Source organism: Galeopterus variegatus, unplaced genomic scaffold (genome assembly GCF_000696425.1).
Source record: "Galeopterus variegatus unplaced genomic scaffold, G_variegatus-3.0.2 Scaffold2888, whole genome shotgun sequence".
In the NCBI taxonomy this organism is placed as follows: domain Eukaryota; kingdom Metazoa; phylum Chordata; class Mammalia; order Dermoptera; family Cynocephalidae; genus Galeopterus; species Galeopterus variegatus.
Window position 1 is genome coordinate 188,586 of NW_007728999.1, and position 23,566 is coordinate 212,151.

Genomic DNA, 23,566 nt, shown 5'->3' on the forward strand with positions numbered 1-23,566 from the left:
TCTTTTGTATTGTTTTTTGGTTTTCAAATTCATTAAGTTCTGCTCTGATCTTGATGATTTCAGAAAGAAAGCTTCTATACAGTATTTCATTTAGTTGGAAAATTGATTATTTTTTTCTTTCCCAGATATGTTTGGATTATTAAGGTATGCCATAGTATGTAAGAGGCTTTTTCTGTAGCAACAGGATCAGGAACACATAGGCACTCTGCTTCAGGCACACTCATTTCCTAATTCACTATGTTACAGGCTTCTAGACCAAGCCTGTTTGCTTGCTATATGGTCCATTGCCTGCAATATCTCTTCCATCTCTTCTCCTACCATCGTAAAACAAATTTTCTTTCAGTTGTAATATACGGTTTGTCATTTCAGGGATCAATGATGTTCAATGATGTATCCATAGTCTTCTCTCAGGAAGAATGGGAATACCTGGACTTGGAACAGAGGCACTTGTACAGAGATGTGATGTTGGAGAACTACAGCAACTTGGTCTCCCTGGGTAAGGTTATCTTCCTCTAGTAATTTGGATTCTGTTCTCTGTAACATTAGCTTTCTCCTCTGGAGCTTTCAAGAATATCTTTTAAGAAATTATGTAAATTTCTGCTCCCTATTCTGACAGGAGTGGAAGTGAGCACCTCCATTAAGCATATTCATCTTTCCCATCCTTAAGAGGCCCTCAGGCCTTCCTTTATGATGAAGGGGCTGGATTGGAAATCTGGGTAACTTGCAGCCTTAACAGTGTGGAAAAAGGAGGTTTCACTTTTTGTTTGAATTCAGAATTGCTTTAGATGTTTTATTATTTGTTGGTATACCTATGAGTAAATTAACTGGACCCTGTTTCCTGAGCATAAAAAGAATACATATACTTTATGTAGTGGTCAGATGGATGGCAGAGTTTATTTACAATTCAAGAGAACTCATTCACTCTGTTAATAAACAACTTTTATGATTGAAAGTTAAAAATCCCAAAACTTTGCATTTAATGTTGTTTGAATATCCTAAGAAATAACAGTAAATGTCTCAAGAAGCTTCTTGTTTTCCTGTCAGCAAAATAACAATAACTAATAAAATACACTGTATGTAGTGCTTGGCATATATACTCCAGGCAATGTTTAGATATAGATGTATTTTAATATAATCTTCACAATAATCATATAAGATAGGTACTATTATTATCCCTACTTTACAGATGAGGAAAATAAAGCATAGAAGTAACTTGCCCAAGGTGACGCACCTGGGATGTGGCAGAGGCAGGATTTGAAGGAAGTCTGTGATCTTATCTACTCTTGCCACTGAAGAAGGAACACTTGTATGAATATAAATTTTAGAAAGACATTTTTCTTCCTTCTCTAATCTCTATTTATTGTGTAACCTTAATGTGAGTGTTTTGAAACCATCTTTCCTTTCTTTGTTTCAAAGGCTTTATCAATTACTGTTGTGACTTTAGTTTATTGCAAATTTAATCAAGACTGAATCAAAGTAATTTTGAATTTATTTTTTATTTTCATATCACCTTATATTTCTTTTTTTCTAAGCGGGATGCTTCATTTCTAAACCAGATGTGATTTCCTTATTGGAGCAAGGAAAAGAGCCCTGGAAAGTTATGAGGAAAGGACGAAGACAATATTCAGGTAAGTGAGGGCCAGTCAGGAAGGGGAAAGCCATTACTATAGGAAACCACCCAACTAATTGGGAAAGAGGTACACCCTTCTGATATTGTTTAGAAAACCTTCTTTAAAGGTCCGTGGACCAAGGAAGAAAGGTCTGAGACCTGGGGAGAAATTAAGATCTCAGCTGGGGATAGTAAAAGCACTACTTCTTTTTCCCATTACTTTTTTTTTTTTTCTCTCCAATTTCCTTCCCGTTTGAAGGGGCCAGGAGTGGGAAAGTCCTCTTTTTGTTCACTATTGACAGCCATTGTATATTTTGATTTAGTTGCTTTCCACTTTTGCATTTATATGTAGATAATTCCTGAGCTGGGAACTATTATAGACACTATCAATACAGTGGTAAGTAAAACCAATAAAGTCCCCATCCCCATGGAATTTACCTTATAATAAGAGAAACATAGTAACTGTAAATAGGAAATGGTATATTAAGTATGCTATGAAGAAAAGTAAGCAGAGTAGAGGGATAGAGAATGGTGTAGGATTGGAAGGCTATTTCAGTTATAGTCAGGGAAGCCTTTTTCTTTCAACTTTTTTCATGCATTTTTAAATGGGAAATAAAAGACTACAAAAAAAGACTAGGCTTGATAATAGAATACTATATGTTTTATCAGCAACTAAAGTTTCATATGAATTAGTCTGGAAGATAGATCCCGGATCACAGACTATCATTCTTATCTGCCTTTTCCATCTACGTGTCTATCTACTTGCACATTAAGAAGAAACATGAATGTAGTGGACAAAGGGGAGAATGTTCCCTTGGTTAACCTTCCACCACTGCTCTATTTTCATCTCTTTTTACACCTCTTGTTAAAAAAGATTCCTTAAAATTTTTTATACAGAAACATACGTTGTAATTTTGTATTTTGTTCTCTGTATATTCAGGCCTGGCTGAGGAGACTTATTTTAGATTAATTGTTCTTATTTTGTAGTTATAAGGACATTTCAAGCCCACACTGTTTATAATGTTATATCTCTGACTCACTTTCTACCAAAGGAAGGAAAAACATGCTTATTTCCCCCTCAATCCTAACCTATTTTCTTATTTACATTTAGGTAATTAAATTACACTTACAATTGTTAATACTCAAAGAAAATGAAATGCAGAGGTTCCGAGTGAATAAGATAATATCAGTTTAATCAGGAAGCATTTAGCCAAAATAACAATTGTTGGTTCAAAGTTAGACATCTTAAACAAGATCATTCATTATTTTTTTTCTTTTTCTGTTTATCCATTAAGTAAGTTTTATTGGAATATAACATGAATAAAGAAAAATGGACAAATGAGGGGAGGCTTCTTTTAGGAGGTGATATTTGAGGAGAGACATGAAATAAAGACTCAAGCCATGTGATTTTCTGGGAGAAGGGCATTCTGTGCAGATAGAAAAGGTCTGAATGAAGAGCTAGCCTTGGTGTTTGAGGAATAACAAGAAGACCATTGTGGCCAGAACAAGGGAAGGGGAAGAGGGAAGAGAATGGAAGGTAACAAGGTGTGATCAGAGTTAGGCAAGGACAAGATAATGTAATCAACAGAGAAATTGGAAGCCGTGGATTGTTTGTATTTTAAAACGATCCCTCTGGTTGAGTGCAAAAGCAGGAAAGACCAGTATGGCGTCGATTTCAGTTGTTCAGACTAGACATAACGGTGGTTTGGATAAGAATGACAATGGCGGGCAGTAGAAGAAGCTGTTACACTCATGATATGTGTGAAGGTACTGTCAAAAAACATGCTGATGGAATTATAAATGGAGTAAATGGGAAAGAGTGATATAAAAGGAGATAAGGGTGTTATCTTGCCGAGGCTGGGAAGACTGGAAGAGCATGTTGGAAGGTCAACATTAAAAGTTTCTGTTTTGGATATTTTAAGTTTGAATTATTCTATTTATCCAATCTGAGAGGTTGAGTAGGCAGTTGAATATGTACACCTGGAGCTCAGGGAGAGATTACAGCCTGATAAACATGTGGGTGTCTCTACAGTTGGAATTTAAATCCATGGGTCTGGATGTGATCACCTAGGGAAGACATGCAGATAGAGGAGAGCAGGTCAGAAGAGGCCTGAGGATTGATTCATGGGCACTCCACCATTTAGACTTTTGAAAGAAGGGACAGCAAAGGAGATAGAGAAGGAACTGCCAGTGAGATCAAATAAAAACAAAAGAAAATGTTTAGAGATAGAGGGAGTAGAGAATGAGAACTGAGAAGTGACCTCAGGTTCTAGCAAATTGGAGAATGCTCATGACCTTGTCAAGAATGATTTCAGTGGAGTCAGGATGAAAACTTGATTGGAGTAACATAATGAGAGAAGGGTAGGTGAGGCAGTGCTGAGAAGGAGTATAAGACAACTCTTTGAAGGAATTACGTATGAAGGGAAGCTGGGAAATAGGGTTGATAGTTACAGTGGAGATATGGCTTATACAGAGTGTCTTTTATGATATGAGATACTAGGGCATGGTTGTGTGCTCATGGGAATGATTCTGTAGGTGGAAGAACTTGATGCAGTAGAAAGAAGGCATAATTGTGGGAGCAGTGGACTTGGGGGAGGGGGTAGGATCCAGTGAACAAGAGGGAATAAAAAGGAAAACTGCAGTTATGCATGCAGGTAGGTAGGTCAGGCTAGTGGAGAGAAGACAGTATATTCTATTGCTGTTTTCTCACTGGAATAAGATAGAAAATCATCAACAGAATGTGAGGATTATTCAATATTAGTATTCAGCATGGGCTTATTCAGGATGTGATTAAAATTGATTCTCAGAAGTACCGTTTGCTGGATGTCGTTTTATTTCCATATTTTTGTATATTGTCCCCTGTGTTAAAATGCAAATAAGACTTCCTTGGAACCAAGGCTTTTATATCCCAGATCTTCTTGTATCAGTACAGCAAAGTGGTTGATACAGCAATGCCCATATAGGGTAAGGCCAGGTGATTTATATGACATTTTACACTTAAAGCTGGTTCTTTGCAAAGGGGAAATCATGTTTATGATTTTTTTATGTTTGTTTATTTTTACCTGATCAAAGAAAGGGCTTTTCTGTGCTCTTGCAGCAGTGCTTAATAGAATAGAAATCCTTTGATTCAACAGAACTGGGACTGGTAATTGGTCTATTAATTCATAGAAAGGGTTGAATATTACATGTACATACCATGAAAGTATGATTTTTAACTCAGAACATTAAGATGTATGTCTATTTGCCAATATTTTTGATATGTGTTCAAGCCTTCCTGTCTGTTGTGCCTCACTGTATTTAATTTTTCATCTAAACCACACACATAATACATAGTCTACTATTCCTGGTTTTAAGTTTTTTTAAAGTAGAACAAGAACCAAATTTGCAATGTGAGGGGTCTTCAAAATGTTCATGGAAAGATTTGTATTATCTTTTAATACTATTTTTCCATGAACTTTTTCAAATACCCTTATAAGTGCAGCATACTTCTTGATTGCTGTGTTTTATTGTCTCTCTCACACTTAATTTTGACAGCTGTGGTTTTTTTTTTATTTTTTTATTTTTTTATTTTATTTTTTTTTGTCTTTTTTTGTGTCCGGCAACGGATCGCAACCCTCAGTGTCGCGCCCGTACCGGACCGGGACCGGCAACGGGATCGCAACCCTCGGTGTTGCTCCCGCACCTCGCTCAGCCAGTGAGCGGGAACCGGTCTGTACGTGGGATCCGAACCCTCGGCGGGAGCGCCACTGCGCTTCCCAAGCGGCGCACTGTAGCAGTGCGCCACCGGGCCGGCCCCGACAGCTGTGGTTTTTAACAATGTGTATTTATGACCAGTTTTTTCAAAGTTTTCAAGGAATCTGTTGTTTTCTCATAGTTATTCATGAGTTTGTGTATTATTTAATTAGATTAGATACTTGCAGAAAAAGAGTGAAACGGGCCTAAACTTGTTTAGAACAAACACAGTTGCCTCTTGTGAGGTGGAAGTACTTTGTCAGCTGGGCTGTGGTGTGGCTCTGTCCCCTAGACATGACCAGCCACTGGCCTGTCTCTCATATTGTAGCCCCTTGTCAGTTGCCTCCTTTGGAGCCAAAGGATAGTAGTGGTTATCTGGTCTAATAGAGACAGTCCGCAGGATTCAGTATACTTGGCCACCTTGAATACAGCATTTATCCTGTTTCTTTGCCACTGTCTTCACACGTGCACCTTGATGAACAGCTTCTTAGCATGAACACCCTTGGTAGGCCACTCTCACCTTGTGCAGAATAATCTCCCCATGGTGATTTGGTGTGTGATTTCTTTAGAAAATCTAATGCCAAATGCTTGTGAGTGTTTCAAAGTTTTCCTCATAAAGGTTATGTATATGCAAGCTTACTTCAAAAAGTTCATAGAAAGATTTGTATTATCTTTTCTTTTTTTTTTTTTCCTTTTTTTTGTCTTTTTTTTACTGACCGGTAACGGGATCGCAACCCTCGGTGTCGCGCCTGTTCCGGGGACCGGCAACGGGATCGCAACCCTCGGTGTTGCTCCCGCACCGCACTCAGCCAGTGAGCGGGAACTGGTCTCCACATGGGATCCGAACCCTTGGCGGGAGCGCCGCCGCGCTCTCAAGCGGCGCACTCTCCAGTGCGCCACCGGGCCGGCCCTGTATTATCTTTTCATTCTATTTTTCCACAAACTTTTTGAAGTACCATCATATTTTAAATTTACCCTTTTAGTTACTATTGCGAATGGGGTCTTTTTTCCCCCCATTAGATTTTACTGTTAAATGTTTATATAGCAGCTATTGGTTTTTGTATTTTTATATTAAATCCTGCTACCTTACTAAATGTTGTTACTGTTTATATTATTAAATCTCTTGAGTTTTCAAATTATGCAAGCATATTGTCTGGAAATACAGTTTTTACCTCATTCTTTCTAATTCTTTTACCTTTGATTTTTTTTCTGATATTCAGTTCTATTGACTAATAACTCCAATACATGGTTAAATAGTAATGGTAATGGTAGACAAGCTGTCTTTTGGTAAGATAATATATATTTTATCATTTTAGGGAATTATTCTTGTTTTATTGAGTTTTTTTTAAAAATTAGGAATGGTTTTTGTCTTTGTAGTTGCCTTTTTAGCATCTATGGAGTGGTTTTTTCTTTTCCTTCTTAGCTCTGTTAATATATTGAATTATCTTCATAGATTTCCCCATTTTGAAACATTTTAACACTCTTGTAATAAATGACACTGGGTCTTTAAATGTACTGTTTTATTAGATGTTTAGCATTTTTACATAAGTATTCAGGAAATTGGTGTGTAGTTTTTTTTGTGTGTGTGAGATATCTTTAGTGCAATATCACTTTATAAAACAGTTTGGAAGATTTTCTTTTTCTTAATTCTCTGTCAAAATAGAATTTGGATGGCCTATCTTTACAGCTTTAGTAACCTTTTTTAAAGTTTTAAAGCTTTTTTCTTGGGGGAAGGAGATGGTAAGTTGACCGCATTCTCTGTTTGCTCTATGGAAATTGATCTGTTTAAACATTATATCTCTTCTGTGATCAGTTTTGGTAAATTGTATTTTCCTAGAAAATTATTCATTTTAGCTGTATTTTAAAATGTATTGGCAAAGTCATCTTTTTTCCAACTATCCTCAGTATTCATGATTATTTTCACTTTGCCATTGCTTATTTCTATGCCTGTGCTGTCTTGCTGTTTTCATTATATTGACCATGGTGTGTTTATTTTGCTGATTTAAAACAAACAACCAGGGCCGGCCGGTGGCGCACTCGGTAGAGTGTGGCGCTTGGGAGTGCAGTAGCGCTCCCGCCGAGGGTTCAGATCCCATATAGAGACCGGTCCGCTCACTGGTTGAGCGCGGTGCGGGCGCGACACCGAGGGTGGCGATCCCGTTGCCGGTTGCAGTACGGGCGCGATACCGAGGGTTGCGATCCCGTTACCGGTCATGAAAAAAGACAAAAAAAAACAAAACAAAAAAAACCCAACCAAACAAAAAAACTTTTGCTGCCTATGCTTTATGTATTAGTTCTTTTTTTCTGTATTCTAACTCTGCTTTCATATCAATTAATTTTTTCTTCTGCTTTATTTCAATTTACTTTATTCTTTTTCTATTTTTTAAATGGGATTTTTAACAAGTTTTTTTCTTTCATTCTTCTGTGTTTTCGTTTTTGAATTTTCTTCTAAGCACTATGGTTATATTTTATAAATACTTATGTGTAGGGTTTTTATTGTTTTGGTGTTTTTTCTACTTACTATTGTTTTCTAAAAAATAAAAATATTGCTTTGGATGATATTTTCTTATTAATCTAAGAGTTATTTAAGAGACTAAAACTTTTGGGTTGATTTACTTTTGCTTCTTTTTATTTTGTTATTAATTTGTAGTTTTAGTAGAAAATGTCTATATGATTTCAACTTTTTTTTTTTTTTTTTGTCTTTTGTCTTTTTCCGTGTCCGGCAACGGAGCGCAACCCTCAGTGTTGCTCCCGCGCCTCGCTCAGCCAGTGAGCGGGAACCGGTCTGTATGTGGGATCTGAACCCGCGGGCGGGAGCGCCGCTGCGCTTCCCAAGCGGCGCACTATCCAGTGCGCCACCGGGCCGGCCCCTCAACTTTTTTATATATACCATATTGTAATAATTGAAGACCTTAACTTTTTCTCTCTCCTACACAACTCATTCACCACTTAGATTTTCCTCTGGCTGTTTTGCCTACAGGCTTGCTGTCCTCTGATCTAAATCCAAAATGACCTTTATTAGCAAGTCCTTCACATTCAAATGACTGCAAGAACTTTTGTCCACATTACTGATTATTAATGTATTATATCTTTTTTTTTTTCCTGAGAATTTCATAAGAACTTCAGTAAGATATAAACATGTTTTCCTTGTCTGAAAAATCATTGGTATGTGTTTCTAGAAAATACAGGATTGCCTTGCCTTCGTAGGAAATGGAAAGGAAAAGACCAGAGCAAAGGAAGGAAAGAACAAAACCAGTTGAACATTCATAAAATGGATTCGTAATAGAATAAGCTTAAGGGGAGATTAAGTAGAAATCCTTAGTACATTTGCTGTGGTGTAGAGACGAAGAAAAAGTAATCCATAGCTATGTGAAGGAGGAAATGGGCAGTGTAGAGAGTACTACATAGATAAGGGCATAAGCAATGGAAGAATGTGTTTAAATATACAACCGCATTTTCCATTCATTTATTTAGGTGGGCTAGCTTGGATGAATAAAGAGAATATTTAATCATTGCAGTAAGGTGTGAGAGATTAAAAGTAGAGAGATATATTCAGAACAAATATATATGGGAATTATATGAGTAAAACTTATTGTGTGCTATGAATTTATTACTGAATGGAGAGTAAACTAGGAATGTTTCTGCCCTTGAGGAGGTTTACTGGTAGGAATAGGAAGAATAATAATTAGAAAAATTAATAAATATACAATTAAAACTGAGAGGTGTTATAAAAGCAGGAAATAGAGAATAACAACATAGATTTAGATACTGTCAGTAGAGTCAGCCTTAAAGGAGTGACTTTTAATCTGACTTCAGGATAAGGAGGAGCCAGCCATGCAAAGAACCCAATCAGGAGATTTGTGGGAGATAGAGCAGACTGTGAAAAGTTCTAAGAGATGGAAGTAAGTTGGGACATGTTTTAAGATCTGAAAGGAGTCCTCTCCAGGCAGTAGTGAAGGAGACAGTGGTTTGAGGTGATGTGTTATAGTAAGTAGAGGCCTTGTTAACCACAGTGAGTTTGATTTTATTCTAAGAATAAAGAAATATTGTTAAAAAAATTTAAGTATGGACTCTCAGCCTTTCATCCCTATCAGAATCATTGTGTGGAGAATAGTAAATATTCTCCCAGGACTGCCCAGGACTACAGAGTCTGATCTATGTGGTTTGGTAGTATCTAAACCTCAATATTTATAACAGGTGGCCTGGTGATTCTGATCCACATCTCATTCTGAGAACCACTGGCTTAAAATGTTTACTTAATCACTAATCTCATTTTCTTATATGAACGGTCATTTTTCGTGGTGTTCCCTTTTGCTTTTCTTTTATTTATTACAAATTGTGTGAATATTTTAGAGTTTGGTTGAGTATTTCTTTTGTTTTCTTTTATTTCTACTGTAGATATTTTGCTTCTTTTAGCAAAAGAAAAGCACATGTGTTTGCTTTCTTGTTTTCTTTTAGATTTGGATACTAGGTATGAGACCAAGAAGTTATCTTCAGGAAATGACATTTATGAAATAAATTTATCCCAGTGGAAAATAATGGAAAGAATTAAAAACCATGGCCTTAAGGGCCTCATTTTAAAAAATGATTGGGAACCCAAAAGACAATTTGAAGAAGAGGGACCTCAAGAGGGATATTTCAGTCAAGTAAAAATTGCATCTGAAAAAGTGTCCTCTTACCAGAAATGCACGTCTGTTACTCCACACCAGAGAAATCGTTTTGTTGAGAAACCCTATGAATGTAAGGAATGTGGGAAGGCTTTTAGAGTGCGCCAACAACTTACTTTTCATCACAGAATTCATACTGGTGAAAAACCCTACCAATGTAAGGAATGTGGGATGGCCTTTAGACAGACTGCACATCTTACTCGACATCAGAGACTTCATTCTGGTGAAAAACTTTATGAATGTAAGGAATGTGGAGAAGCTTTCATATGTGGCCCAGACCTTAGAGTACATCAGAAAATTCATATTGGTGAGAAGCCCTATGAGTGTAAAGAATGCGGGAAGGCCTTTAGAGTGCGAGGACAACTTACTCTCCACCAGAGGATTCATACTGGTGAGAAACCCTATGTGTGTAAAGAATGTGGGAAGGCCTTTAGACAGTATGCACACCTTACTCGACATCAGAAGCTTAATATGGCTGACAAACTATATGAATGTAAAGAATGCGGGAAGGCATTTTTGTGTGGCTCTGGGCTTAGAGTACATCACAAACTTCATACTGGTGAGAAACCCTATGAATGTAAGGAATGTGGGAAGGCCTTTAGGGTGCGACAACAACTGACACTCCATCAGAGAACCCATACTGGTGAGAAACCCTATGAATGTAACGAATGTGGAAAGACCTTTAGTCGTGGTTATCATCTTATTCTCCATTACAGAATTCATACTGGTGAAAAACCTTATGAATGTAAGGAATGCTGGAAGGCCTTTAGTCGTTACTCACAACTTATTTCACATCAGAGTATTCACATTGGTGTTAAACCCTATGATTGTAAGGAATGTGGGAAGGCCTTTAGATTACTCTCGCAACTTACACAGCATCAGAGTATTCATGTTGGTGAGAAACCCTATAAATGTAAGGAATGTGGGAAGGCCTTTAGGTTGCGCCAAAAACTTACTCTACATCAGAGTATTCATACTGGTGAAAAACCCTTTGAGTGTAAGGAATGTAGGAAGGCCTTTAGACTTAATTCATCCCTTATTCAACATCTAAGAATTCATTCTGGTGAGAAACCCTATGAATGTAAGGAATGTAAGAAGGCCTTTAGACAACATTCACACCTTACCCATCATCTAAAAATTCATAATGTAAAAATATAGGAAAGTCTTTTCAGTCCTGTGTTATAGAACATTCTATGAATATAGTAATTAATCTCTTCTGCTTCATGCATACAACTGACTTAGCATGAGGTTTTTATGCCTTTAAAAGAATGTGTTAATTTAATGTATTCCACTGTCACTCAAACCAGAGACTTCAGCTGATTTGTTTTAAAAACTAATCCTAATAACATAACAAACATATGAAAGGCATTTCTCACCCTATTCCATCGTTTTCCTACTTGTGTTATGTTGAACAAGACACAACTGCTCTGTACTACAATTTCTTCATTTGTTAAATGGTGATATAAAACTGTGGCAAAGATAGCTGCAAATTCTTTGTCACGCTTTTTATCAGGAGGGGAAATCCATGTCCCTTCCCTTGAATATGGGCAGATAGTGACTGATTTGTCCAGCAGAACATAGTAGAAGTACTGCTGTGCCAGTTTCTGGACCCAGGTTTTAGTGGTAGGGTTACTTCATCCTTTGAAATACTCTCTTAAGACCTGAACTGTCATGCTAAACAGTCTGGCTAATTTGCTAAAGAGACCACATGGAGAGGCCCAGAGACTACATAGTGACAGAGAGGCACCTCCTGAACCTAAGTCTTCCAGACATGCCCACCAAGACGCTAGACATTTGAAATGAAATAGTTTTGGATCCTGCAGACCAGCCACCAGCTGAATGCCACTTAGTGACCTTGGCTGACACCATATAGAATAGAAAAATCGACCAGCTGAGCCCTTGCTCAAATTCCTGACCCACAAAACCATGTTATAATAAAATGGTTGTTTTAAGCTACCAAATTTTCTATTATCATCATCCATAATATTATTCTTTTGAGAATTCGTATGAAAGGCTATGGGAATAATGAATGTAGAAATGCCTTCCACCAACATTTATCCCTTATTGAACTTCAAATATCTTATTCTGTTAAAATATTGGAAATGAGAAAAATTTTTTAAATTTGTTCATGAAATATATTCTACATTCTACATTCTCTGGCTGCAGCCAATATTTAAGTAAAAATTAACAAAGGAAACATAAAAGAAATTATTTGTAAATTTAAAGTCACCCATGTTATAATTGCTGCATTAAATTTTTAAAAATTACTTCATTGTAGCTTTTTTTCATGCTAAATTGTCCTATCTGGGGCCAGTGGTAATCCCCTCAAATTGGGTCCTGTGTGCTTTTGTTATGACCTTTATCACCTTTGATAGCTTCTTTTTTCTGGCAAAATGCGTTGATCAGCTGTGGACCATACTAGAGCATTATTGATAAATAAAGGGAGAGAGTGGAGCATTTTTCTTGCCTTTCCTTTATGAACTATATTTCAAGACAACCAAAAGTTTGTGAAGGAAAGTTCTTTATTGTTAGAGAATTCCAACCAGTAAAGGTCAAAGGAATGATAGAATTCAAAATTTACATTTTTCTATTTATGAAATAATGGACCTTGGTGGTAATATCAATGGATGTCAAGACCATTAGGTGAAAGATTGATAAGAAGCTTTTAATGAATGGGGCAGAATAACAGAACCTGCTAATTTATATTAACATCTCTAGATTAGATTGGTCAGTCTGTGTACTTCTGGATGGGATGCGATGGATGTACAGAGCACCATCTGTGAAGCATTCTTGTCCCCCCAAATGATACAGAAACTATAACTTAGTTTCTAAATCTAATTATTACCAGTTTACAGGAAACATGGAGAATAAAGGAACAGGTTAATGATACAAAGAATCAAACAACCAAAACCACAATTTGGGAAATTATACTTGAGAAAATTATATTTGAGAATTATATTTGAGAATTAATGGCCTAGTTTCTTAACCAATAGATGTCAAAAAAGATACAAATAGAACTCCACACATTAAAGGAAATTTAAGGAATATCAATCAGATACAGTGTATGGAGCATATTCGGATCTTTGTGTTAAAATGTAGTTGGGATTTGTATTCATCAGGCATGGTAAGACATGGAAATGATTATCACGAAGGAAGAAGTTTATACTAGAAACAGGAGGGACGTAATGCCATGGAGGGCACATGGAGAAGCACCCAGGTGTAACAGGAGGCAGAAGAGGATAGGGCAGAACATGACCCAGAGCTTTTATTGGGGTTTTTGTGGAAGGAATGGGCAAGGCAGGGTAAGCATGCTCAATAAGCTTAGGATTGGATAGTGTGAATAGTTTTGGTAGGCTCTGGGCTGTCGAGATGATTTCTAGTTGTCCAGGACCTAACCCTGGGGTGATTTATGGCAGGGGGAATTTTGACTTGGTGTGTGTTTAGTGAAGACAGTCGGGAGTATGGGCTCTGGATTGGTTGGTTTGTATATCAAAGGCATGCTGGCAGAGGAGTTGTTTGCTTTGTGCATTAGTGAGCCCTGGAAGGAGCAGTCTCTCCAGGATCAAGACCCCAAATACCAGACCATGAAGAATACACAAAAAAGGAAAATACAGTCAGTACAATCCTGATTTGGACAAATAATTGAAAAAATTTTTAGATATTGTGTAAATGTGAACATGGATTGGTATTAAGTGATACTAAGCAATTTTTCATTATATTGAGCATGATGATGGCATTATAGGTGTATGTGTGTAAGTCTTTATGTATCAGAGACTCATACTGAAGTACTGAAGTATATAATTATGTCAAGCCTGTGATTTGCTTTAAATTGTTAAGAAAAACAAAAGGTGGGGGGGATAGATGAAACAAGATTGGCAAAATGTTGGTAAGTGTTACATCTGGATAATGGATACACCGGGTTCATTGTGCTGTTCTTACTACCTTTACATATATTTGCACATTTCCATAATAAAGTTTTTTAAGGTAGAAAATAAAATTTCAAATTTTAGACTATTTAGTGATGAATGACAATATATTGTCTATAAATAAAAATTTGTGGGAAATTACCAAAGCTCTACTTGGTAGACAATTTAGAACTTAATGCATCTAGAAAACCTGGATTGAGGAACCAGTATTTGTCTTGTTCACTACTCTGTTCTCACATCTATGGAAGCTGTCACATAACAGGAAATTGATAAATGTGGGGAAAAACCAGTTAACTTAAGCCAGAAAATAATTTTTTAAAAAACCAACTAAGGTAAGTAGCAGGAAATAATTTATATAATAAAAGACTTTAATGGACTAGTTAATAAAATAGTAGACTCTAACCAAGGATTTTCTCTTTGAAAAGACCATTGAGAGAGAATTGGCAGTTATTGAGAGGAAAAAGATGATACAGTTACAGATTTATGTATGGGAAATGTGAAATAGCTACATGTATCAAGGAGATTTTTTAATTTAAGCTATTACTGTATACATATATTTCAATTTGTATAAAGCTATAGAGAGAATGAATTATCTAGAGAAACCTAAATTATCAAAGTTGACTCCGTATACCACAGAAAACCTGAACAGATCTACAAAGGAAAAAAATTTAAGTGTAGTTATGATCTTGTTAAAAACTAGAATTGATGGTTTTATAGGCAATAGTGTTTGTTTTAGTTGTTCTTTTTTAGTTTTTAAAATTATTATTAGCATATTCATTATTACAAATCATGATTTTTCTTTATGCCCTTTACCCAACCTATCCCTCCCCAAACCCCCTCCCTCCCTCCACAGGCAATAGTTTTAAAGAATAGATAATCTCTAACAAAATTTTGCCAGATTATTCTATAAGGCAAATACCCAAATAATAAAATTAGATGAGGATACCCCCTAAAAAGCAAAATCAGGACCAATTTGATTTAAGATTCATGCAAATATCCCTAATGAAGTATCAGTAAGTTGAACTCAATGGTCTGTTGAAAAAATTATGAAACATAAAATGATTTTCCAGAAATACCCAGGAGCCTGCCTGACCTGTTGTGATTTAATTATATATCCAGATTTTGGGTTTTCTAACTTTAATGATGTAATAATGTTGGGGGGAAAATAACATGATCCAGTCCCAATATACTTCAGATTGTTTCTCTTATTATTTTCACTTAGCTTCATCAATTTTGCAAATGAACAATACATATGAAAAACAGGAATTCAGCACAAAAATTATTGCCTTTTGTCTTAGTTTTGTGCTGTTATAACAGAATACCACAGACTGGGTAACTCACAACGAACAGAAATTCATTGGCTCGTGGTTCTGGAGGCTGGGAAGTCCAAGATGGAGAGTCTGCCATCTGACAAGGGTCTGCTTGCTGTACCAGCCCATAGAGGAAGGACAAAGAGAGAGAGAGCAAGGGGGCCAAACGTATCCTTTCGTGAGGAAACTACTTCTCTGATAATGAACCCAGTCCCGTGTAAATGTCATTAATACATGTATGAAGGCAGAGCTCTCGTGGCTTAATCACCTCTTTAAGGTTCCACCTCTTAATATTGTTGCATTAGGGATCAATTTTCCTCCAAAAACTTGGAGGTAAACTTTGGGGGACACATTCAAACCATAGCATTCCACTGTGGTTCCCCAAATTAATGTCCTTATGTGCAAAATATATTGACTCCATCCTAATAGCCTCAAAGTCTTAAGTCTTTCCAGAACCAACTCAAAAGTCCAAAGTCCAGAGTGATCTAGTCAGATATGGGTGAGACTGAAGGCATGAATCACCCTAAGGCAAATTCCCTTCCAGTCAGGAGCCTGTGAACACAATGGTGGGACAGGCACAGCATAGACATTCCCATTCCAAAATGGAGAAATAAGCAAGAAAAAGGGGTGACTGGTCCCAAGTAAGTTCACAACCCAACAGGGAAAACAGCATTAAATCCTAAGGCTCTAAGATCATCTTCCTTGACTCCATGTTGCACCTTCTGGGAACACAGAGACAAGGGTTTGGCCCCCAAGGCCTCAGACAGCCACGGCTTTGCTGGTTTCAGCCCCCAGTGCAGCTCTCATTGGTTGGAGTCTTGTGCCTGTAGCTCTCCCAGGGTAGAGTTGTACTCTCGTAGCTCTATAGATCTGAGGTCTTGGGGATGGCCTAACTTACATGGCTTCACTAGGCACTGCCCTAGTGGGGGTTCTCTGCAGTCACTCTACCCTGTGACAAGTCTCTGCCTGGGCCCCCATGTTGTCCAAGGCATCCTGTGAAATGTAGGTGGAAGAAGCCATGCCTCCACAGCTCTTGCATTCTGCATGCCTACAGAATTAGTGCTATGTGGATGCCACCAAGGCTTAATGCTTATACCCTCCAGAGTAGCAGGTTGAGCCACATGTGGGCTTTCTTGAGCCACAGCTGGAGCAGCTGAGGGACACTGTGGCAAAGTTTGGGGAGTTGAGTCCCAAAGTAGCACAGGGCAGTGAGTGCTGATATCTCCCAGGCACCTCCATGGAAACCTTGACCTAGGCTTGTGATGGGAGGGGCAGCCTTACAGATCTCTGAAATGCCTTCAGAGTCCTTCTCATTTTCTTGACGAATATCACCTGGTTCCTTCCTAAACATTATAATTTTTTTAGCAAATGATCACTTGGCCATACCCTTGGTTTGCTCTCCTAAGCACACCTCCTACTATTTATATGGCCAGGCTGCTAATTTTTCAAATCTTTTTATTTCTCTTTTAATTATAAATTTCATCTTTAAATCATTTCTCTCCTCTTCCATTTTACTATATGTTGTTAAAAGAAGCCACATAGCTCTTTCAATATTTTGCTTCGAAATTTTCTTCTGCCAGATGTCTTAGTTCATAACTCTTAAATTTTGCCTTCTATGAAACCCTAGGACACTGACACAGTTCAGCCAAGTTCTTTGCCAGTTTATAGCAAAGATAGCCTTTACTTCAGTTTCCAATACCATGTTCCTCATTTTCATCTGAGACCTCATCAGTATTGTCTTTGCTGTCCAAATGTCCACCAACATTCTGATTACAACCACTTAAGTAATCTCTAAGAAGTTTCAGACTTTCTTCAGTACTTTTTTCTTCTGAACCCTCATCAAAATCACCCTTAATGCTCTGTTCACGGCAATACAGCCTTTCTGTAGCATTTACTTCAAAACTGTTCCAGCCTCTACCCATTACCCATTTCCAAGGTGTCTTTCAGATTTTTAGTTATTTGTTATAGCAGAACCCCACTTCTCCAGTACCAATTTTCTGTCTTAGTTCATTTTTGTGCTTCTACACAGAGTACCACAGACTGGGTAATTTACAATGAGCAGAAATTAATTGGCTCACAGTTCTGAAGCCTGGGAAGCCCAAGATTGAGAGGCCAGCATCTGATGAGGGCCTTCTTGCTGTGTCATGCCATGGTGGAAGGGCAAAGAGGGCATGGGAGAGAGCAAGAGGAGGCTGAAATTTTCCTTGTGTAAGGAACCCATTCCTGTGATAATAAACTCAGTCCCACAATAATGGCATTAATTCATTCATGAGATCAAAACCCTCATGTCCTAACCACTTCTTAAAGTTCTCACCTTTTAATGCTGTCACATTGGGGATCAAGTTTCCTACATACAAACTTTGGGGGATACATTTAAACCATAGCACCTTCCAAAAAATAAAACCTTAGTATTGCCACAACTCTTCATTTTCAACTAAACCTATGTAATGTCACCGTACTTCTACATTAAGATTTGTACCTCTAAGTCCATTTTGCTTAGATTGGGCAGCTGTCAGTGATTAGTCATTCATTATTTATAATAATACATCTTTCCCACTCAGGATTTAAAATTGTTTTTAATATGTTAACAGTAAAATGTAATACAAAGAACAGTATTTTAAATGCTGTAATAAAATTAATTTTTGCTAATAGGTCAATGTGTTTCTCCTCTCAGGTAACATTTTCACGTTAACAGAGGTCTTCTGGAGACAGTACATTTACTCAAAATTTCTGAAAGTGTGTTCCACAGAACACTAGTACTTAATGGTACTTGAAGAAAATGATTTTGTCAAATAAGCATGGAAGCTCTGTACACTATATTTCTTGGGAGGGGAAATCACATTAAGTGCCTATCAAAAGACTACAAAGAAAACAATATATCTCAGACTTCGCTATAGAACTCCCATTCCAATATCCATTACAGATGTAATTCTACGCTACCATAATCAAAAGGACTTCAATGATAAAAATACCAGCATTATGGCAAGGGAATATAAACTGTATGGTTAACTTTCATAGCAAGGAAAGAACTCACATGATGCTGTGCAACAAAATACTTGCTTATTTTGAATTTAAAATGGTGCTTTTCAATAAAATATAAAACTTACTAGCCCTATCTTTATATGTATACTATAAACTTAAAACTTTTATTGATCAATATTTAGGTTATATACAATTTCTCACTGTGAAAAAAATGCCTTATTGAGTATGCATTTGTTTTCTGCTCTACATTAGATTTTTTCTAAGGTATTTATCAAAAAGTAGGATTGGTCAGTCACAGTTTATATTCCCTGTCAACCTCACTAGGTATTGCCATAGAAGTGGGCAGCATCATTGTAGTGCCAATTTACCATCCTTTCAACCATTGAAATATTATTTCCTCATATCTCCACTTCTGGTATGTGTTTTAATATTTTCTAGATTAATAGTGAATTGAGCATCTTTTCATATCTGCTATTGGCTAAACACTGTAACTTAACAATTCATGTCTTTGCCCATGTTCCTTTTTTAAAAAATTCACCTAAGAACTGTGAGATTCTTAAAAATAAAATTCTAGATAATAATCCTTTACCTGTTATAAATGATGGACTTACCTTTTCCCAGATTGTGGCTTATATCTGTATTTATGGTGATATTGTCATATTAAAATTTTAAATATGGATGCAATAATAGCTTTCATTATTATCCAATACTCTTTTTAATTTTAATTTTTACTAGACTTGATTTCCTTGACAATCAGGTATGTCAACTACAAATAGATACAGCTGTATTTTTTTCTGAATATTTATAATGATTAGTTTATTAATTATTAAAGTGGAAAGAAACTCCAGAACAAAGTTTAGTATTAGTGGTGAGAGCAGGCATCTAGTCACTTCCCCCAATTTAATAGAAATCACTTAGTGTAATGTTTACTTTAGCTTTGAGGTAAATAGACTTTGTTGTGGCTCAGTTGTTTCTTTTGGTCTCTATTTAACTTTTTCATTAGAAATGCCTGCTGAATATTGTCAGATACCAGTTTGGCACATTAGTATAATGTTTTCCTTCTTGGAATTGTTAACGTAGTAAGTTGTACTGTAGTCTTTAAAGCAGTATCATACTGGTGAATGAATGAACAAATAGACCAATCGAACAAAATAAAGTGCCCTCAAATAGACCTATGCATTTGGTCATCTGATTTATAATAAAGGTACTTGTGCATGTGGTTGGCAAGTGGTGGTCTTTTTAATAAGTAGCACTGGATCAGTTGCATATCTATATTAATAAAAAATTAATCTTTACACTTACATCACATTACACACAAATCAATTTCATACACATTAGTGATCTAATTGTAAAGGTTAGAACAAAGGCTTTATTTATTTGTTTTTTTGGTGGCTAAGCCAGTGTGAGAAACTGAACCCTTGATCTTGGTGTTATAAGGCTGCACTCTAACCAACTGAGCTAACTGACTAGCCCCCTAAAAACAAAGGCTCAAAAGAAAATATAGAATATCTTTCTAGCTACTTTCTGGAACAATACGGTGAGGTGTAGTTCAAGTAAATTCAGTGTTTCCGTGAGCTGGAGAGGCCAAGATTGGAGTTTGGGGATGCTGAGGTGGCTGTAATATTTGCGTTAGGTTCAAAAGAATAGTTTTCTTTGAAGAGAGGGAGCTCCTGAAATGTGCATATGGATCTGCTTAAATTTAAAATTAAATACTAAGCTGTGCATGTGTGGGGAGAAGTTCCACAAAACCTAGCAGAGAATAGCTGCTGGGGAGCTGTGAGCTGAACAGAGATTCTAGAAGTCACATAGTGCTTCTAGAAACAGGGAAACACAGGATGTTCCAAACACTCAGAGAGGACAGATACTGCTAAATACTCTGATGGTCAGTTGACATCCTAGAAGGGCCATACCTTAGGAGTAGGGCTAATCTAGCCCTAAAGCATATATATATATTTTTCCTTTTTGTCTTTTTTCGTGACCGGTAACGGGATCGCAACCCTCGGTGTTGCGCCCGCACCACGCTCAGCCAGTGAGCGGGAACCGGTATATATATTTTTCCTTTTTGTCTTTTTTCGTGACCGGTAACGGGATCGCAACCCTCGGTGTTGCGCCCGCACCACGCTCAGCCAGTGAGCGGGAACCGGTCTCCACATGGGATCCGAACCCTCGGCGGGAGCGCCGCTGCACTCCCAAGCGCTGCACTCTACTGAGTGCGCAACCGGGCCAGCCCCTAAAGCATATTCTTAAGTTATGGCTTTTGTAGCCCTACTCTAGATTACCAGAAAAAAAGCTTTGAAGTAGGCCCTAAAGGGATCAAACTGGTCTGCCAGTAAATTAACTGGCTGCTATAAAAAAACCCCAACACTCTTTAAAGCAGATAATAAAATCTACTCTCAACAACATAGCATCCACAATGTACAACATACAACAAAAAGTGAGTAGGCATTCAAAGAGACAAGAAAATGTGATTCATAAACAGAAAAAAGCAACCAATGGAAATAGAACTTGAGATTACCCAGATATTGGAATTGACAGGTAATACAAATAGGTTAATAACTAAATGGAAAATATGGTCATAATGAATAAATGGATAGGAACTCCAGCAGAAAAAAAATGGAAAGTATAAAATAGAGCTGGAAATGAGAGTTTTTTAATTGAAAAAGCTAAAACTAAAATTTCCCTGAATGTGTATAAAAGCAGATGGGAGGCATCAGAAGAAAGGTCAGTGATCTTCATGACAGATCAGTAAGAATTATTCAATTTGAAGTACAAAAAGGAAAAGGATTGAAAAAAGGGGTAGATCCTTGGATACTTATGGAACAATATCAGGTGACCTAACATACTCGTAAATAGAATTCTTGAAAGAGAGGATTGGTAAAATGTCATAGAACAAAAACTGGCCAAATATCACTAAAATTCCCCCCAATTTTATACTTAGAAAATCTTGTAATTGCATAGAGAAAAACAAGACATGACATTTTGGGAAACAAAAATATCAGTAATGTTAACTTGTCAGAAACAATAGATGCCAAAAGACAATAGAACAACATCTTTAAAGTACGAAAGAAAAAGTCAACTCAGAATTCTATCTTCAGAGAAAATATCTTTTTAAGATGAAGATGAAATAAAGATATTTTCAGATAAATGAATATTTAGGTTATCACTGGCAGAACTGCAGTATAGAAAATGTTAAAGGAAGTTCTTCAAGCTGAAGGGAATCCACGTTAGATGAAAGAAAGATCTACAGGAAGGAGGAGCATCAGGAATGGTAAGTATGTGGGTAAATATAAATTTTTTTTCTAAATCTTGTTAAAATGAATGACTGTTCAAAGCAAAATAACACTGATGGTTAGAGTTTATAATATATGTAGCTGAAATATGTATGACAACGGTAGAACAAAGAATGAAGAATATAAATGAAATGGTATTTTCACAAGGTTATATTCTACATCAAGTGGTACAATATTAATTTTAAGTAGACTATGTTAAGTAGGATATCTATTTTAATTCCTAGAGCAACCTTTAACAAGATGCATAGAGGAATAGCTGAAGAGCCATTAGAAGAATTCAAATGAATTAGAAAAAAAATTGATTAACCCTTCAGAAAAGGCAGGAAAGGAGAATCCAAAAAAAAAAAAAAAAGGGCAAATAGAAATTTAAAAAATATTAAACAAATTCAACCAAATTAATAAATAAATGTAAATGGACTAAACACTCTATTGAAATGCCAAAGATTGTCATACTGGATTTTAAAAAGTGGAACTAGACTACATGCTGCCTACAGAGATGTATATTAAATATAAAACCACAGATGGGTTCAAGGAAGAAAGTGGAATAAGATATACCATCCAAGAGAGTGGCTATACTAATATTAGACAAAAATAGATGTTAAGACAAGAGATGAGAAGTTTTTCATGATAGAAGGGTCAGTTCATTAAAAAGACACACAATCATAAATGTGTACACACTAAATAATAAAGATTCAAAATACATGAAGCAAAAACTGAACAAACAAAAGGGAAAAATAGACAAATCCACAAGTGTAGTTTGAGATTTTAACACCCCTCTGTCAGTACTTAATAGAAAAACTAGACCAAAAAATCACGAGTCAAGAAGTCACAATGAAAATTAACACTAAACAATAATGAAAATACATCAAAATTTGTGGAATGCAGCTAAAGTAGTGCTTTGAGGAAAAATTTACATTAAATTAAAAACAAAATGTTTAAATGCTTAAATTAAAAACCAAAAGCTTTTAAATCAGTGATCTTAGTCTGTACCCTAAGAAGCTAGGAAAAGAAGAATAAATTAGACTCAGAATGAAGGAAACACTAAAGAGCAGAGTTAACATTAAAAAAAAAGGAAAATTAAAATTTAGTTCTTTAAAAACATTAATAAAATTGGTAAAAATTCTAGCAAGATTAATCAAAAAAAGAAATAATACACAAATTATCAGTATCTAAAATGGAAGCATGGACACCATTAATGATCTTTCAGACATTCAAAGGTCATCATGAATGACATTATAATAATAAATTCAACAATATATATGAAAAGAACAAATTCCTTGAAAGTACAATTTCTGAAAATGGGCACAAGATGAAATAGAAAATCTGATAACTCTGTATCTATTTTTTAAAAAAGAAATAGAATTTATTATCAAAAACTTTACCTCAAAGAGCACCCCAGGTCCACAGCATTTTACTTATGAATTCTATCAAACATTTAAGATATAATACTAATCATATAGAAAATCTATAATAACTAAGAAAATGTTGGAAAATCGAATCTAAGTATGTACATAATACCTGGATTATATATACATATATATGTATATATGTGTATATATATGAGGGTACTTCAAAAAGTTCATTGAAAAATAGAATTAAAAGATAATGCAGTCTTTCTGTGAACTTTTTGAAGTACTTTCATTCATATGTATGTATATTAGATAGAACATCTACCTATCCATAGTTTTATAGATATCCTACTTTATCCCCTTATCCACATACAAAATTTGTCTGAGACATAAAGCTTCTAGAAGATAATTATAAAAGAATATCTTTCCAACTGAGATTAGGTAAAAATTTCTGAGGTTACAGAAATACCATAAAAGAAAAAATTGATAAATTATGCTTCATCACAATTAATAACTTAAAAAAAATCTCATCAAAAGGCACATGAGAAAATTAGTAGACAAGATAGACTGGAGAAAAAATATAAAATATTTGTTTAATATATATCAAAGGACTTATGTCCAGAACTTATTTTAAAAACAACAACAAAGGGCCGGCCCGGTGGCGCACTGGAGAGTGCGCCGCTTGGGAGAGCGGCGGCGCT

At 36.1% G+C, this 23,566-nt stretch overlaps 1 protein-coding gene across 1 annotated transcript in view; it reads left to right on the plus strand.

The window, feature by feature from the left end:
* Positions 1–12,358, plus strand: part of ZFP82 (ZFP82 zinc finger protein) — a 16,060-nt gene extending 3,702 nt beyond the window's left edge. Inside the window, exons 2-4 of the mRNA XM_008583325.1 lie at positions 370–496; positions 1,533–1,628; positions 9,800–12,358. Coding sequence (XP_008581547.1) covers positions 370–496; positions 1,533–1,628; positions 9,800–11,166 — 1,590 coding nt within the window. The 3' untranslated portion in view covers positions 11,167–12,358. The remainder of the gene's footprint in view (positions 1–369; positions 497–1,532; positions 1,629–9,799) is intronic.
* Positions 12,359–23,566: the final 11,208 nt, after the last annotated feature.